This window comes from Chiloscyllium punctatum, chromosome 3 (genome assembly GCF_047496795.1).
Source record: "Chiloscyllium punctatum isolate Juve2018m chromosome 3, sChiPun1.3, whole genome shotgun sequence".
NCBI classification, from domain to species: Eukaryota; Metazoa; Chordata; class Chondrichthyes; order Orectolobiformes; family Hemiscylliidae; genus Chiloscyllium; species Chiloscyllium punctatum.
This window is the reverse complement of record NC_092741.1, coordinates 45607963-45624164: the sequence shown is the minus strand read 5'-3', so window position 1 is coordinate 45624164 and position 16202 is coordinate 45607963. Positions and strand designations below refer to the sequence as shown.

General features: G+C 40.6%; 1 protein-coding gene across 3 annotated transcripts in view; it reads right to left on the bottom strand.

Moving 5' to 3' along the window:
- atg5 (ATG5 autophagy related 5 homolog (S. cerevisiae)) overlaps positions 1 to 16202 on the bottom strand; it is a 158969-nt gene that overhangs the window by 131848 nt on the left and 10919 nt on the right. For all 3 annotated transcript variants that reach the window (XM_072552733.1, XM_072552742.1, XM_072552723.1), the window contains exon 4: positions 3101 to 3179. In XM_072552733.1, coding sequence (XP_072408834.1) covers positions 3101 to 3179 — 79 coding nt within the window. The remainder of the gene's footprint in view (positions 1 to 3100; positions 3180 to 16202) is intronic.

Genomic DNA, 16202 nt, shown 5'->3' with positions numbered 1-16202 from the left:
TATCCACCTGCACCTCCACACACATCATTTACTGCATCTGCTGCACCCGATGTGGCCTCCTCTATATTGGGGAGACAGGCCGCCAACTTGCGGAACGTTTCAGAGAACACCTCTGGGACACCCGGACAACCAACCCAACCACTCTGTCACTCAACACTTCAACTCCCCTTCCCACTCCACCAAGGACATGCAGGTCCTTGGACTCCTCCATCGCCAGACCATAGCAACACAACGGCTGGAGGAAGAGCGCCTCATCTTCCGCCTAGGAACCTTCCAACCACAAGGGATGAACTCAGATTTCTCCAGTTTCCTCATTTCCCCTTCCCCCACCTTGTCTCAATCCCAACCCTCGAACTCAGCACCACCTTCCTAACCTGCAATCTTTTTCCTGACCTCTCCGCCCCCACTCCCACTCCGGCCTATCACCCTCACCTTGACCTCCTTCCACCTATCGCATGTCCAACGCCCCTCCCCCAAGTCGCTCCTCCCTACCTTTTATCTTAGCCTGCTTGGCACACTTTCCTCATTCCTGAAGAAGGGCTCATGCCCAAAAACGTCGATTCTCCTGCTCCTTGGATGCTGCCTGACCTGCTGCGCTTTTCCAGCAACGCATTTTCAGCTATGGTAACAGTAACCAATTTCAAGTGGCAAATGCTTATTAAGCACAAACAACCCTGAAATGTCTCTTTAAGCAATAATTCAACATATTTCAACAACTATCATAATTCATGGGCGTACAAAGAACGTCACCAAACTGGAATGGATCTCATTAACTGTGTTGCTGGCCTAGGTTTCCACTGCATAGTGGAAATATGGCTATTTCTTTGTCCTCAGCAGACTGATCCCAGCAAAAGGCAACCATTACCAGCATCTTACTGAAATCTTGGAAAGAATTGCTTGATCGCAGTAAATCTGAATATTGCTGAAAAGAGATCGAGGAGGCTAATGCAATAATGGTCTTTGTATCGGGAGGACTGGAGTTTAAACTCACAGAAGTTATGCAGCAGCTATACAAAACCTTGGTTAGACACCACTTAGGACTACTTGAGCAGATCTGGGCAACATACCTTCGGAAGCATTTATTGGCCTTGGAGGGATTCCAACAAAGGGTTTACAAGAATGGAATCTGAACTTCAGGGGTTGTGTGTGAGGAGATTATGCAAATTAGGTCGGTTTCCTCAAAAATATAAAAGGAAAAGAGTTGATCTATCAAGTCTTCAATACATTAACAAGAAAAGACAGGGTGGATAAAGATAAACTATTTGCAATGGTTAGGGATTCTGGAATTAGGTGGCAGAGTCTGAGAACTGGGGTCAGACCATTCAGGACAGATGATAGGAAGCACTCCTACACAGATGATGTAGAGGTTTGGAATGCTCTACCACAAACAGCCACTGATACTAGATCAGTTGTTCATTTTAATCTAAGTTCTCAGGGATTTTGTTAAGGGATATAGGCCAAAGGCAAGTACGCAAATCAGCCATTATCTCACTGAATGGTGGAACAGGGTCAAAGGCCTACTCATGTTCGTATGTTCCTATCTATGTTGTAAAACTTTCTTACTTGCATTCATCAGGACAATCGAAGAATGTCCCATCACAACAAGTTACAGTATAAGGAAAAAGATGCTGATTGTTTAGCAATTTGACTCTGATTTTCTGTGGCAATGTGTCAGCCAGAAACACAAGAATGTTAGACTCACCGAGTTTCTAGGTAATTCAAAAAGGCCCAAGGCTTGAATATATATTCCGTATGTTTGCAGAGAATGGGTCCCTGCAAATCAATGTATGTCACTTTTAGCAAACCTAAAGTTACAAGCTGACTGATTCATTTAAACGGATTGGTAATGTAGTTATTAGCATGTGGGAATGTTAAGTAAGCACCAGTTAGGTATATAAATCATACTTCCCAACTGTTGGCTGATTGATTCAAACATGCAGATAGGGGCTTCAAATGGTAGTTTGGTTGCTTATAATAGACAGACATCAGACTGGCTCAATCAGCCTGCACTTGCAAACTCAAAAAACTGTGTACCGTACTGTTAAAATGTGATTCCACACCTGAGTAGCACTTGCTAAACTATCTGTACGTTCTCATACGTATATTAGCAACTAATTTAAGATGGTCAGCTAAGCTCACAACTTGGCTTACTTGCACATTTTTGAAATTCATTCATTCATGGGATGTGAACATTGTTGGGTGCCAGAGTTATTATCCATTTCTAGTTGTCACTTGAACTGACTGGCTTGCTAGGGCTATTTCAACAGGCAGTTGAGAGTCAACCATATTCATGTGGATCTGAAGTCACATGTAGGCTAGACCAATTGAGGATGGCAAATTTCCTTCCCCAAAGGGAGTTGTTTTCATGACAATTAACAACAATTCCATGGTCACCATTAGACCAGGATTTTAAAGTTCTACCAGCCATGGTAGGATGTGATCCTCTGTCCTGAGACCGTGACTTATCTTTGTAGATTACTAGTCCAATAACAATACCAATATGCCACCAACTCCCCTTGGAAACCTTGGTCACAGTAGTAGGTTTGAAGCAGCATTTTAAAGGAAAGCTAAAGAGGAAGAATAGTTTGGACTGAAAATTCCTGAGATTAGGGACTAGACTTTAACACAGGAATAAGCATTTTAAAATGGAAAGTTTGATAAAGTGAACGTCAATATGGAGAGAATGTACAACTCACTGGGTAAATGGGAACTAGTGCATTTTAGAATAAAGGCAGAGATATAGATGAACATAGGTTTACAGACAGAATATTGGCTGTCCAGAATTGTTTTTGCAAATCAGAGTAGAAACTTTCCAGCCACTTTGTTTCACATTATTATAAGATCTGAAATTTGCCAGTTTTGCTTTAAGACAACTAACAAAGCATGATTTACAATAGGTAAAATATTAACTGCAAAGATTTCTAAATTGCTGATGATTGGTATCTACCAAATTCAAATGAATTGCTGTTATAAACATTAGTTCAAATATTAGTTTGATTAAAATACAATTTGTATTATGAAGCTTCAAGCTGATTTGCCTTTAAAAGGCTCTTGCTTGCAATATCACAATTTTAACACATAAGTAAGGTAGCAAAATTACCTTGAAATGTACTATAATGTTCCATGGTAGTGCAGTGTTCGATGCATGAAGGTCAAAAAGTAACCCAATTGGATAATGCCTAACGAAAGAAAAGGAAACCAGATTGGTCACTGAAATAGGAAGAAAAACACTCTCCATAATTTCATGCCCTGAACATTTCAGCCATTTTCATTTTGTAACATATTCGACTAAGTGGGAAAATTAGTTGTTTACATCTGGTGCTTTATTAATACCAGATTTTTTTAAATCATTAGTACTCACCAACCTGTAACATGTTTTTGCTAATTAACCTATGCAGAGATGTTATCACACACCTCTGGAGCAGATGGGACTTGAATCTGGGTGTCTCAGTTCGGGGTAGGGACAGTACCACTGCACCACAAGAGGGCACTTCACCAAGCTTTAATATCATAAATAGGTCAATTTCCCAATTACAGTGTAATGATAAGTAAATTCATTGTGCATGAGCATACTGGAAGTTAAGTATGGTATGGAGTACTATTGCCTGAAACATTAGGGTTATTTCTTCATCATTAAAATAAAATCAATTTGAGTAGAAAGGCAGTGGAGGTCTGTAATTTTCTTCTGCAAACAGCAATTGTAATTTTAAAACAGTGATTGATATTCAGGTTGGCAACTTGTAACTAGAGGAGTGCAGAAGGATCAGTGCTGAGCCACAATTATTTGTGATATACATTAATAATGGGATGAGAAAAATGAATGCACTATAGTTAAGTTTGCAGGTGACAACAAATGTTAGGAAGCCAAGTTAGGATAAGTGAGTCTGCAGAGGAATATTGACAGGTTAAGCAAAAGTGAAAACACTTGGGAGCTGGGATATAATGTGGGAAAATGTGAGGTTAGGCACTTGGGCAAAAAATAGAGGAATTGAATATTATTTAAGTGGAGAAAGACTGCAGAAAGTTACAGATCAGAGGGATGTGAGAGTCCTCATACATGAAAAACAAAAAGTTTGCATGCAGTTACGAGGATAGGTTGAGAGTTCTCGGCCTTTTCTCGTTGGAACAGCGAAGGATGAGGGGTGACTTGATAGAGGTTTATAAGATGATCAGAGGAATAGATAGAGTAGACAGTCAGAAACTTTTTCCCCGGGTACAACAGAGTGTTACAAGGGGACATAAATTTAAGGTGAAGGGTGGAAGGTATAGGGGAGATGTCAGGGGTGGGTTCTTTACCCAGAGAGTAGTGGGGGCATGGAATGCGCTGCCTGTGGGAGTGGTAGAGTCAGAATCATTGGCGACCTTTAAGCGGCATTTGGATAGGTACATGGATGGGTGCTTAATCTAGGTTAGAAGTTCGGCACAACATCGTGGGCCAAAGGGCCTGTTCTGTGCTGTATTGTTCATGTCTATATTCTATGTTCAGTTTCAGGGGGATAGTGAAAGCAAATGGAGTCCTTTATTTCAAAAGAATGGAGGAGTATAACAGTTCAGGAATTTTGCTGAAACTATACAAGGCACTAGTCAGATCACAGCTGGAATACGGTGACCAGTTTTGGGCCCCTTATGCAAGGAGGAGAATATACTGACATTGAAGGCAGTCCAGAGAAAGTTCATTAGGCTGATAATAATCATAACTATTTTAGGAGAAGAGGTTGAATAGTGTTGGCCTGTACTCATGGGAATTTAGAAGGATGAGGTAATCTTATTGAAACACACAAGATTCTTAAGGGATCTGGCAGAGGGGAAAGATTTAGGAGAGGGGGCATATTCTCGAATAAGGCGTTACACATTTAAGACAAGGAAGGATTTCTTCTATGGAAGTCTTGACTACTGATGGCTATCAAGGCTGGGTAGTTAAGTATATTCAAGGCTAACAGATTTTTAATCAGAAAGGTAACCAAGGGTTTTAGGGAAAAGGCAGAAAAGTGAAGTTGAGGATCATCAGAATCAGCCACAATTTCATTGAATGGCTGAGCATGCTCATTGAGGTGAACAGTGCCCAGAGTGTGGTGCTGGAACAGCCGATCAGGCAGGATCAGAGGAGCAGGAGAATTGACTTTTCGGGCATAAGCCCTTCATCAGGTGCTTTACTTATGCTTCTATGTCTTATGATAGATTTCATGTCACCCAAAGATTTGTACTTTAAATAATATGACACTGACAAATATATGGAGCCAGTCATAGAGCAGTCATGCTCTCAATTCTGCCACACATTTAAGTGTTAAATGGTTTATTATAACTTATATGTTCCTGTCAATCACAGTAACCAAAGTAGGAAAAATCTGTTGGATCCTAAACATGCACGGGTGTGGGGCCAGTAATGATTTTTTTTGGAGGGGCGGGGGGGGGGGGGGGGGGGGGGCGGGAGATCCACATTGGAAGCTAGATTCTTACTGCCTGGGAGAGAGAGGAGAGCTGCTGCGAGAAAATAATTTCTTTTTATTTTGTATTACAGGAGACACTATTGCCAGGCTGCTGTTTCGCGTCCTGAAAAGAAGAGGTTCCTATGTCAGGTATCAGTACAAAACAAGCGCGATAACTTCCCAAAGATAGCATGACCACCCACCACCACACCCCAACTTCTAATGAAATTCTTTAGCAATGCTACAAATTACACTATTTTGCCTTGATCATAAAATCAGTAGCCACATGCCCGAGGGTTCGAAACAGAGTGGGCAAAGAGAAACTGTTTCCACCCATAAAAGATTTATCAGAACACAGATTTAAATTAATTTGCCATAGAAGCATATACAAGAGAAAAAAAATCTTTTTCACACAGCAAGTCGTTACGGTCTGGGGTTCGTAAGGTCAGTTTGCTGGATGATTAGCTTACAATGCAGAGTGATGCCAACTTCGTCGTTCAACTCCTACACTGGCCAAGATTGCCTAGGATGACTGTCCTTCTCACCCTCTCCTCTTGCCTGAGGCGTGGTGATACTCACCAATTAAGCCATTACCAGTCATCTCTCACTAATGAGAGAGCAGGCCTACAGGTCCAATTAGACCATGGCACCTTACACCTTGGTAAGGGTCTGGAATGCACTGCCTGGAAGCATGGTGATGCAGGTTTAATCAAGGCATTCAAGAAAGCATTTGATACTTATTTAAACTGAAACAATCTCACAATTATGAGGAAAAGGCAGGAGAATAGTACTAAGTCATAGCATTCTTTTTCAAAAGACTGTGCAGATGTGATAGTCTGAATGACCCCCTTTTGCACTGTAACTCCTGAGAATTTTGCCCTCAACGTGCTATATTGCCTACATGAAGGTCTCAATTCCCACTGACTAGCAGTCAAGTAGAATCATCCACCTGTGAAAAATGAAAAAGCCCAGTTCAAGAATCATTCCCTAAACAGAATTCATCCTCTCTAACCACTTGAATTTTAACCAATCTTTGCAGTGAAACTTTGCAAGACTTACAATCAAATTGCCAAAATAACTCTCACACCAGAGGCCTAACCCCAACTGCAAAGACCAACGAAATCATATCAGGTGCCATCAACCTGGCAAGCTTCTCTTATATATCACACCCTCTGTCCAGCAGGGAGCAAGTATCCACCATGTATAAATTTGCACTTCATGCTTGGAGCTAAGTAATGAACACCTGTAAAGTAGGTCAACCAGCTTCTGCACCAGAAACATACAAGTAAATTATCTGCAGGACATTCAAACTGTTGGATCATATCTACAGCTACACCTGTAGCTACAAAAGCACCTTCTCTTCCAACCTGCTCACTAGCTTCCAAACCTCCCAGCCTGAAGCGTAACTGAATAATCTATGTAGCTCTTCTTGCCAATTACCAATTGACAACGTGCCACACTTTGCCTATCATTCAGACCACTGCCTACCACGAAGTGACATGCATCAGTTACATTAATGATGATTCAATGTAGCTTATATATATAGCTTTTTATTCAATGTTGAAATTTGAAAATGTAACATTCGCCCTTCTTTCCAGAAGGTGATCAATTGGGTCAATGGGCTGAGGACTGGCAGATGAGGTTTAGTTTGGATTAATGCAAGGTATTGCATTTTGGCAAAACAAACAAGGACATGACTAGTACAATTGATGGTAATATCCTAAATTGTGTTCTAAAACAGGGAGATCTAGGCGTTCAGGTACATAATTATTTCTAATTTGGATCACAGGTAGATAGGGTGGTTAAGGCAGCAGTTAGAATGCTTGTCTTCAATGTTCAAACCTTGAGTATAGGAGTTGGAATGTCATGTTGAGGTTGGTAAGACATCTTCTGTATTGCTATGTTCAAGAAGGATATTATTAAGTTGGAGAGGGTTCAGAGAAGATTTACCAGGATGATGCTGGGAACGGAGGGTTTGAGTTATAAAAATAAGCTGGATAAGTTGGAACTTGTTTCATTGGAGCATAGGAGGTTGAGGAGTGACCTTATACAGGCTTATAAAATCATGAGGAGCATTGATAAGGTGAACAGCAAGGGTCATTTCCCTATGATGGGGAAGTTCAAAACCATGGGGGCATATTTTTAGGATGAGAGAAGAAAGTTTTAAGTAGTACATGAGGGGAAACTCTCTTTTTTTTAACATTGTGGTTTGGGTGTGGAATGAACTGCCAGAGGAAGTGGTAGATCTGAGAAACAGTTACATTTAAAAAACATTTGGATAAGTGCATGAATAGAAAAGGTTTGTGGAGATATAGACTAAATGCAGGCAGATAAGACTACTTTAATTTGGTAACATGATCAGCATGGACAAGTTGGACTGAAGGGTCTGTTTCCAGCTGTATAACTCTGACTCTTCGATCTTGTGGTAAATTTTCTTCTCATACAAAAGTCATTATTTGAAAGATTTACTTAAATTGGATTAACTGGCTATAGAATAAATACTAGGATAATGGTTGCAAATGTAATAGTAAAACTGAACAACTCTGATTAACAAAAGGACATCTTTGCTCATTATTTGTACAGCAATATGGGGAAGTGGTATGTCTAATACTGTTTCAGTGTAGGCATAATCCAAAGATCGTTTCTTAAATTTATTCACAGGATGTCATCATCATTGCACTGCCATTGCCCATCTAAATTTCTCTGTAGGACGTGGTGCTGAGCAGCCTTCTTGAAACACTCTAGTTCTGGGTGGTATAGGTACACCCACAATGCTGTTAGGGAAGCACTCCCAAGATTTTAATCCAGCAAGTGAAGAAAGGCAATATAGTTCCAAGTGATAGATAATGTGATATGAGGATGGGTGGTTGGGGAGGGGCACGGATGTGCTTCCACGTATCTCTTGCCCCTGATCTTCTAGGGTGTAGAGGTTGAAGATCTGAAAGGAATTATCATAGCAATTTGGAGAGTTGCTGCAGTGTCTGTAGTAGAGGAAGTAAATGTTAAAGACAGGGGATAGGGTACCAATCAAATAGGGTATGCCCTGAAATGGTGACCTCGGACTAAAACGATTCACCTCCAAAATCCACAACCAGTTTCTATTACAATTTGGCATGATTCCAACAAGCACAGTTTTCTGCCCCAATTCCCATTGACTCCTTGATGGAGTCAGAACTCAATTGAATGTGGTTTTTATGCTGAGGGCAGCCACTCTCACCTCAAAGGTGCAGAGTATCTTTTGCCTATGTATCGGTGAAGGATGCAAGGAAGTCTGGAAATGAGTGGTCCTAGCAGAATCCAAACTGATTAGTGAGCAACCAGGTTATCGTTAAGCATGATGGTCAATTATCTCTTCCATTTCTTTACCGATGATCAAAAGCAGACTGATACATTAGTAACTCACCAGATTGTCTTGTCCTGCTGTGTGCGCACAGGACAGACATGGGCATTTTCCAAATCACTGTGTATAAGCCAGTATTATTATTATATTGGAACAGCTTTGGTAACTTTATGCTCATTCTAGAACAACAGTCATTTTAGTCCTATTGGCAAAACCTTTGTAGTATCCAGTGCCTTTGGCATTGAAAAAATACAATAAAAATGCTGATGAAATGTTATTAACTAAAATGTCTACCTATCTCTCTCCATAGGCACTGTCTGATCAGCTGAGAATCCAACAGTTTTTTTTAACTTTAGATTTTGAGTATCCATAGAATTTTGTATTTGTGTTGACCATGCTTGTGTTGTAAAGTGAACAATTACTTTGTACATGACACTCGAGCACCATCTAGTGGCAAGCATGTACACACATACAATGAAGATAGAACTTATCAATGGGAGAGACAGGTTGGAAAATTGTGTTTAAATGCTCAGACACTCAGGTTGTTTAACATTAGCAGGGCATTGGCCTAAACTACTTTGTCATAACCAAACACTTCCAAGTAAGTCAAATATTTCACAAAAATAGAATCAGAGAACAATTTTTTCACCCTACCACCTGGACCGGCATTATCAATAGCCGAATGAATAAAATAGGATTTTACTGTACAGCCCCACTTGTGAATTTGGTTGCTAAACTTAGTTCAACTAATCTTGATGAATGTTTGAATTCAAAACAAGAATTTCAAACCAGAACTCTCAAAAATTAGTGAAAGAACCTCAGCAAGATTTTGGTGGATATCTGGGACCAGCTCACATGTCCCTTCTGTAATCACTGCTATTGGACAAAATTTGCATTGCAAGTCCTCTTGAAAACAAAATATTACAATTGATGGAATAATCATCTAATAATCCACAAATTATGAAAGGAGATTAAGTTAGCCATACAGAAAAACTATATGTATGTATCTCTGGTCTGCCCAAGTTTCAAAGGAGGTTTGATGTGGAGGTGCTGGTGATGGACTGGGGTGGACAAAATTAAAAATCATTCAACACCAGATTATAGTCCCAACAGATTTATTTGGAAGTACAAGCGTTCAGAGTGCTGATCCTTCGTCAGGGTAGCTACCCTGACGAAGGAGCAGCACTCCGAAAGCTTGTACTTCCAAATAAACCTGTTGGGACGATAACCTGGTGTTGTATGATTTTTAACTTTGACAAAGTGAGGACCGCAGATGCTGGAGATCAGAGCTGAAAAATGTGTTGCTGGAAAAGTGCAGCAGGTCAGGCAGCATCCAAGGAGCAGGAGAATCAATGTTTCGGGCATAAGGGCTTATGTCCAAAACGCTGAATTTTAACTTTGTCAAAGAAGGTTGACTTCGAAAGTCTATTTCTTGCTAACTATGCTAGTACAGTATTTTATTGGGTATCATGCTACTACATGACACTGCATTAAATTACTTGGATAAAGCACACAAATATCATATGCACTTCCTCCAATGTTTAATAAATGTGGTTTTCCAAAAGTATCATAGTTAACTTTATTCTCAAATTGTGATATAGTTCTTTCTACTAATTTGTAAAGCAAAGCTCAAATTGATAATAACTGTATAATATAACATATTTCTGGAAGATTTTACTAATTCAGTCATTCATTCCTTAGGTTATTTTAAAGGAGTAAACAACAGCCACTGAATCTTGCTGCATAGAAGGGAACCATTCTGGCAACATTCCTGCTCTTTGAATTGTCCAGTAAGTTTCATTTCCCTGCTCATTTCCCATTACTCTTCAAATTTTTCCTTTCAAACATATACCCAATTCCCTCCTGAAAAGGGGAGATCCAATCTGCTGCCATCACCTTTTGAATCAGTCTCTCCCTTCAGGCAGCATTTTCATTGTCCAAGCTAATCATAGCTTAGAGGTGTGTGGTAAGCTATGACAATAATGTGTTAAATAGAGAGTCAAGCCTGAAAAACTCCCTCACTTTGTATGGGTATAGAACCCCTTCCAAAAGCCTAATTTAGCACCACAAATTGTCAATGATACCCTCCTTTAGTCAGTGCATTCAAAAGAAATCTATTTCATCAAGTACCAGGTAAATAACTTCCCTATCTTTTCAGAAGATGTACTATTATACAAGATTTGAAGAAATAATGGATGAGAAGTATTTTCTGAGTTTACAGACCAGAACTGAATCAGATGAACATCAATTTCATACAGCTCAGATGTCATATAGGACAGGTGAAAGTCAGAAGGACTGTCCAAAACAACCAACATCTATTATATCTATCAATGCTTGTCAAGTATAGAATTCATCTTTATTTTCATGATAATGCCTTCCAAATATCAAAATCTGCTTCAAATAATCAGAATTCGGGGCGTCACGGTGGCTCAGTGGTTAGCACTGCTGCCTCATAGGGACTCAGGTTCAATTCCAGCCTTGGGTGAATGTCTGAGTGGAGTTTGCACATTCTCCCGTATCTGCATGGGTTTGCTCCGGGCGCTCCGGTTTCCTCCCACAGTCCAAAGATGTGCAGGACATGTGAACTGGCCATGTTAAATTGCCCATAGTGTAGGGTGCATTAGTCAGAGGGAAATGGGTCTGGGTGGGTTGCTCTTCGGAGGGTCGGTGTGGACTTGTTGGGCCGAAGGGCCTGTTTCCACACTGTAGGAAATCTAGTCTAATCTAATTCCTTTTTGCTTAGCAAGTTTCATTCAGTTTAGTAGTGATACCATGGCTAATATAATAATTATTGTAATATCATGTAAAATGTTCCTTATATTCAGCAGAAAAAAATTATCCACTGAATTTCATCCCATTATGTAGCTTTTGTCATAAACTTATTAAAAATAGCAATATTTCAAGATGACTTAATTCATAAATGTATGTTTACTTAGCTAATTTTATATGCCTCTCAGTAAGAAACTTCCTCAAACTTGTGAATTCCTAACTCATGAGAATACATTTTGCAATCATAGTCAATAGTGACATACATAGCAGCATTCAAATGCCTTGACTGGATGAATGCAGCTCCAACAATAGTCAAGTTTGATGGCAAGAGTAAAGCAGAACAATGAGTGGCACCTCACCCCTCATGACTAATACTTATCCCTCCACTGCCAACATTTTGTGGTAACAATGGGTGACATTTACAAGGTACTCTGCAACAGCTCATCAAGCTTCTTTTAACATCACCTTTCAAACTTCTGACTTCTGCCACTTAGAAGGGCCGTTGGTGCATGGAAACCATAAGCTGCAACATCCCCGCCAAGCCACACGCCATCCTAACTTGGAACTTAATCAACTTTCCTTCAGTGCTACTTGGTCAAAATCCTGGAACAACCTAACAACATTCTTGTTGTACCAGCACCACACGGACAGAAGTAATTTTAGTTCATCACCATCTTAAGGCAATTAAGGATGTGCAACAAACGCAAGAATCATAAGTTATGTCCACATGCCATATTATTTTTAAAAAGAGATTATAAAGCTGCAACTTAAAGCACATGCTTAAAAACAGAGCAATGAACACCAAAAGCATTGCATCCATCTGTTACAAACACAGTCACCTCACGTTTTGTATAGCAAGCTAATGTCTTTAAAATGGACACAAATAATTTTCCTAAACAGCTTTCAGAACCATATGACTTCTCCTATGGGTTCAACTGTAGCCAAAGCAGATTGATTCTTAATATAATGCAATCTATCACAAACAATTAAACATCGACTCTCCTGCTCCTTGGATGCTGCCTAACCTGCTATGCTTTCCCAGCACCACACATCTGCAGCCGTTTGTTTATCACAATCCAACACTAGTGTTGGAAAGCCATGCAAATGAAAGCCATCTGAACACCATGACAGAGACACTGAAACAAATGCTCTCAACAGGGAGAGAGGGTAAGGCATTGACAGAAAATGAGCTTAAGGTCTGCTGATCTGAACCAGATTGCCAAGTCACAACCCACACAACCATGAAAATAAAACAAAGGAGAATTCAGTCACTCACTCTTAAAAGCTGAATTCACCCTTGGGAACACCGACAACTATCTGACAATAGAAACCATCAAAGCTGCTGGGGCTGACTTCAAATTTCAAGCCTTCAAAAAGACAATCATCAAACAAGTCTACAATATTAAGACTAATCAGATTTCTCATTTCATTTCAAAAGGCTTAAACTGTCCCCATCCACCACCACCTCCTTTATCTGGCCAAGGGAGTCCTCACTTTCAGCAACTTCTCCATTAACTCCTCCCACCTTCTTCAGGTAAAAGGACGCCGTTGGTAACCACATGGGTCTCAGATATTCCTATCTCTATGTGGGGTACATGGAACAATACTTTTCAACTCCTACCCACTCTTTTCTCCGACGTATTGATGACATAGTCAGTGCTGCTTCCCGCTCTTGTCCAGAACTGGAAAAGTTTATCAATTTAGTTTCCAATTTCCACCCTGCTCTCACCTTCATTTGATCCAGCTCTGACTCCTCCCTTCCTCGACAAGTTTGGTTCAATTTTGAGGATTACCTGGCCACCAAAATCCACTGACTCCTAGTTACCTTGACTATATATCCTCACACTCCGCTTCCCATTCTTCCATCTCATCCGTTCTAATGACACCAATTTTGACAAGGGGGGGGGGGCCTCTGAAATGCCCAGCTTCTTCTCAACTGAGAAATTCCTCCCCACCTCCATCATGGCTTCAGGTGCGTTCAACCCATATCCTGCACTGCAGCCCTCATTCCCTCTCTTCCCTCCCATCCCTCCCATAACAGCAATATGCTCCTCCATTAAACAGGATCATGGCTGATCTTATCTCTGTCTCAACTCCACTTGCTTAACTACGCGTCAAGCCTTTATCCCACTTTTTATTAGAACACATCTATTTATTTCCTGAATCTGTTGACTGATTCTGCCTCCACTGCACTCTGGGGCAATGAGTGCCACAGATTCACCACAAGCAGAGAAGCAGTTTCTCCTCATGAGGTTTGAGGCTACTTCCTCTCATATTTATGACTTCTTCTTTGATACTTCCAGAAGGGGGAACATCTGATCAACATCCACTTTATCAATGCCCTTTAGCATTTTATATACCTCAATTAGAACTCACCTCATCATTATCCTGAACTTCAAGTATAAGCCAAAAGTTTTTCAACTGCTCCGAGTGTGACAGCCTTTTAATCCCTGGGAATCAACTTGGTGAACATCCTCTGCACTGCCTCCAGTACCAATTCATCCTACATACCCACTTTTTGCGATTCATGCATGATGAAGTCCAGATCCCTTTACATTGATGCATTTTGAACCTACTTCCTATTTATATAGTAATATGCCCCCTATATATATGCCCTTTTAAACTCCATCTGCTAGATTCTGGCCCATTCTCCTAGCCTATAAATATCCATCTGTAAACTCTATCTCATCACTGCCTGCTTTCCCAGCTATCATCTGCACATTTTGCTGTTACACTCTGTCCCTACTAGCAAATCATTTATATAGATTATAAATCGTGGAGGTCTGAGAACTGAACTGAACCCTGTGACACCCCACTACTACAGTTCACCATCCAGCGAAAAGACCCATCTATCCCAACTCTCTTCTTTCTGTTAGTCAGCCAGCCAGTCCTTGATCCAAGCCAAGACTCTACCTTTAACCCCTGGGATCTAATCATCTGGATCAGTCCTTTATGCAGCACCTTCTCTAATGTCTTCTGGAAGTCAAGATACAAATCTACCTAATTCCCATTATCCACCTTGCTGGTTACATCCTCGGAGAACTCCAGTAAGTTTATCAACTATGACTTGCCCTCATGAAACCATGCTGACACTGGTGAATTCTGCTTTATTTTTCGAAGAGTTCGGTTACCTCCGCCCTTAAGATTGACTCCAGCAAAAGATCAAACTAACTGGTCTATAGTTTCTCACTTATTGCCTATCTCCTTTTTTGAATCACGGTGTCACATTAACATATTTTCAGCCAACTGGCGCCTTTCCAGATTCCAGGGAATTTTGGAATACCATTACTAATGCATTCACTATTGTCAATGCCATCTCATTTTATATTTTAAGGTGCGGGACATCAGGAACCAGGGACTTATCTGACTTTAATTCAATCAGTTCACTTAATACCTTTTCCCTAGTTATAGTAATTGCATCAAGTTCCTCTGAAGTCTTAAGGAAGGAATTATTTCACTGTGAAAACAGAGAAAATATTGATTTAGTATCTCTGCCACTTCTGAGTTTCCCATTACTACCTCGCCATTTTCGTCCTCCCCCACCATCCCACCAGCATTCAAATCCTTAGCCGCCATTTCCATCACCTCTAGTAGGATGCCACAAGAGACATACTCCCCATCCCTTCTTGTCAGCCTTCTGCACGGACCATTCCCTCCAGACACCTTTGTCCACTCCGCCACACCCAATACCACCTTCTGGGTAATGCAAGATAGAAGATGAAAAAAAATTGTGGTTGTCAGAGCTGCTCCTTTTTTGAGGTATTTTAGTTGTTGGAGCTGATTCTGTCAAATTGCAGGAGCAGCAATTACTATTTTATATGCTGTTGCATTGTTTTAGAACTTCGGGGGGAAAAAAATCAAAAACAATGGCAGTTTAAACAGAAGGAAGGGAGACAATGGCAGAGACTACATGGTCGGAGTGGGGGGGGGGGAAGAAAGAGAGAGCGCGAGAGAGCAAGAAAAAGAGAAACCTACACTGCTGTCTGACACAGCAGTGAATCTGCCTTTGTTGTTTTGAGTTGAAGTATCTCTGGAGATTGGAGTGCGTCTAAGAAAAATTAACAAACAGCAAAAATCACACCAGGTCTTGGAGGAACCCGTGTGGGACCGCTCACAGCACAGGAGCAGATAATTGCATGATTTTTAAGTTTAAAGTTGCTTTTTTTTTGTAAATCTACAATAGGGAGTTGAGTAGGTTCTTTTTGATTATATGTTTTATTGAGATCTGTCTCTTGATTAGGATTTAAAAATATAAAACATAGATACTAAATTATCCTGAAGTAGTGTTTTTTTTACAGCAGTAAGCCTATGCTATTTTCTGGATCTGCTGACTGTTCAGGTGCAAAGATGCCCTTTAGTAGAGTCATGTGCCCTTCCTGTTAAATGTGGGAGGTTAGGGGCGGTTTCCATGTTACTGATGATTACGTCTGCAGGAAGTGTGTTTGGTGGTGAATCCTATCAGATCACAAGGAATCGGTTGGACTGGAATTTAGAGGCATGGAGGAATTTACAAAAGCTAGGGGGTGTGATGGATGGCAGTTATAGGGAGGGAGGAAAAATTGCAGATAGGGGAGGGAAACAGGTAGTGCAACAGTCTCCTGTGGCTATTCAAACAAGTACTCTGTTTTGGAAAAGGAATGATGGATTCTCAGGGGAAAGTAGCACAA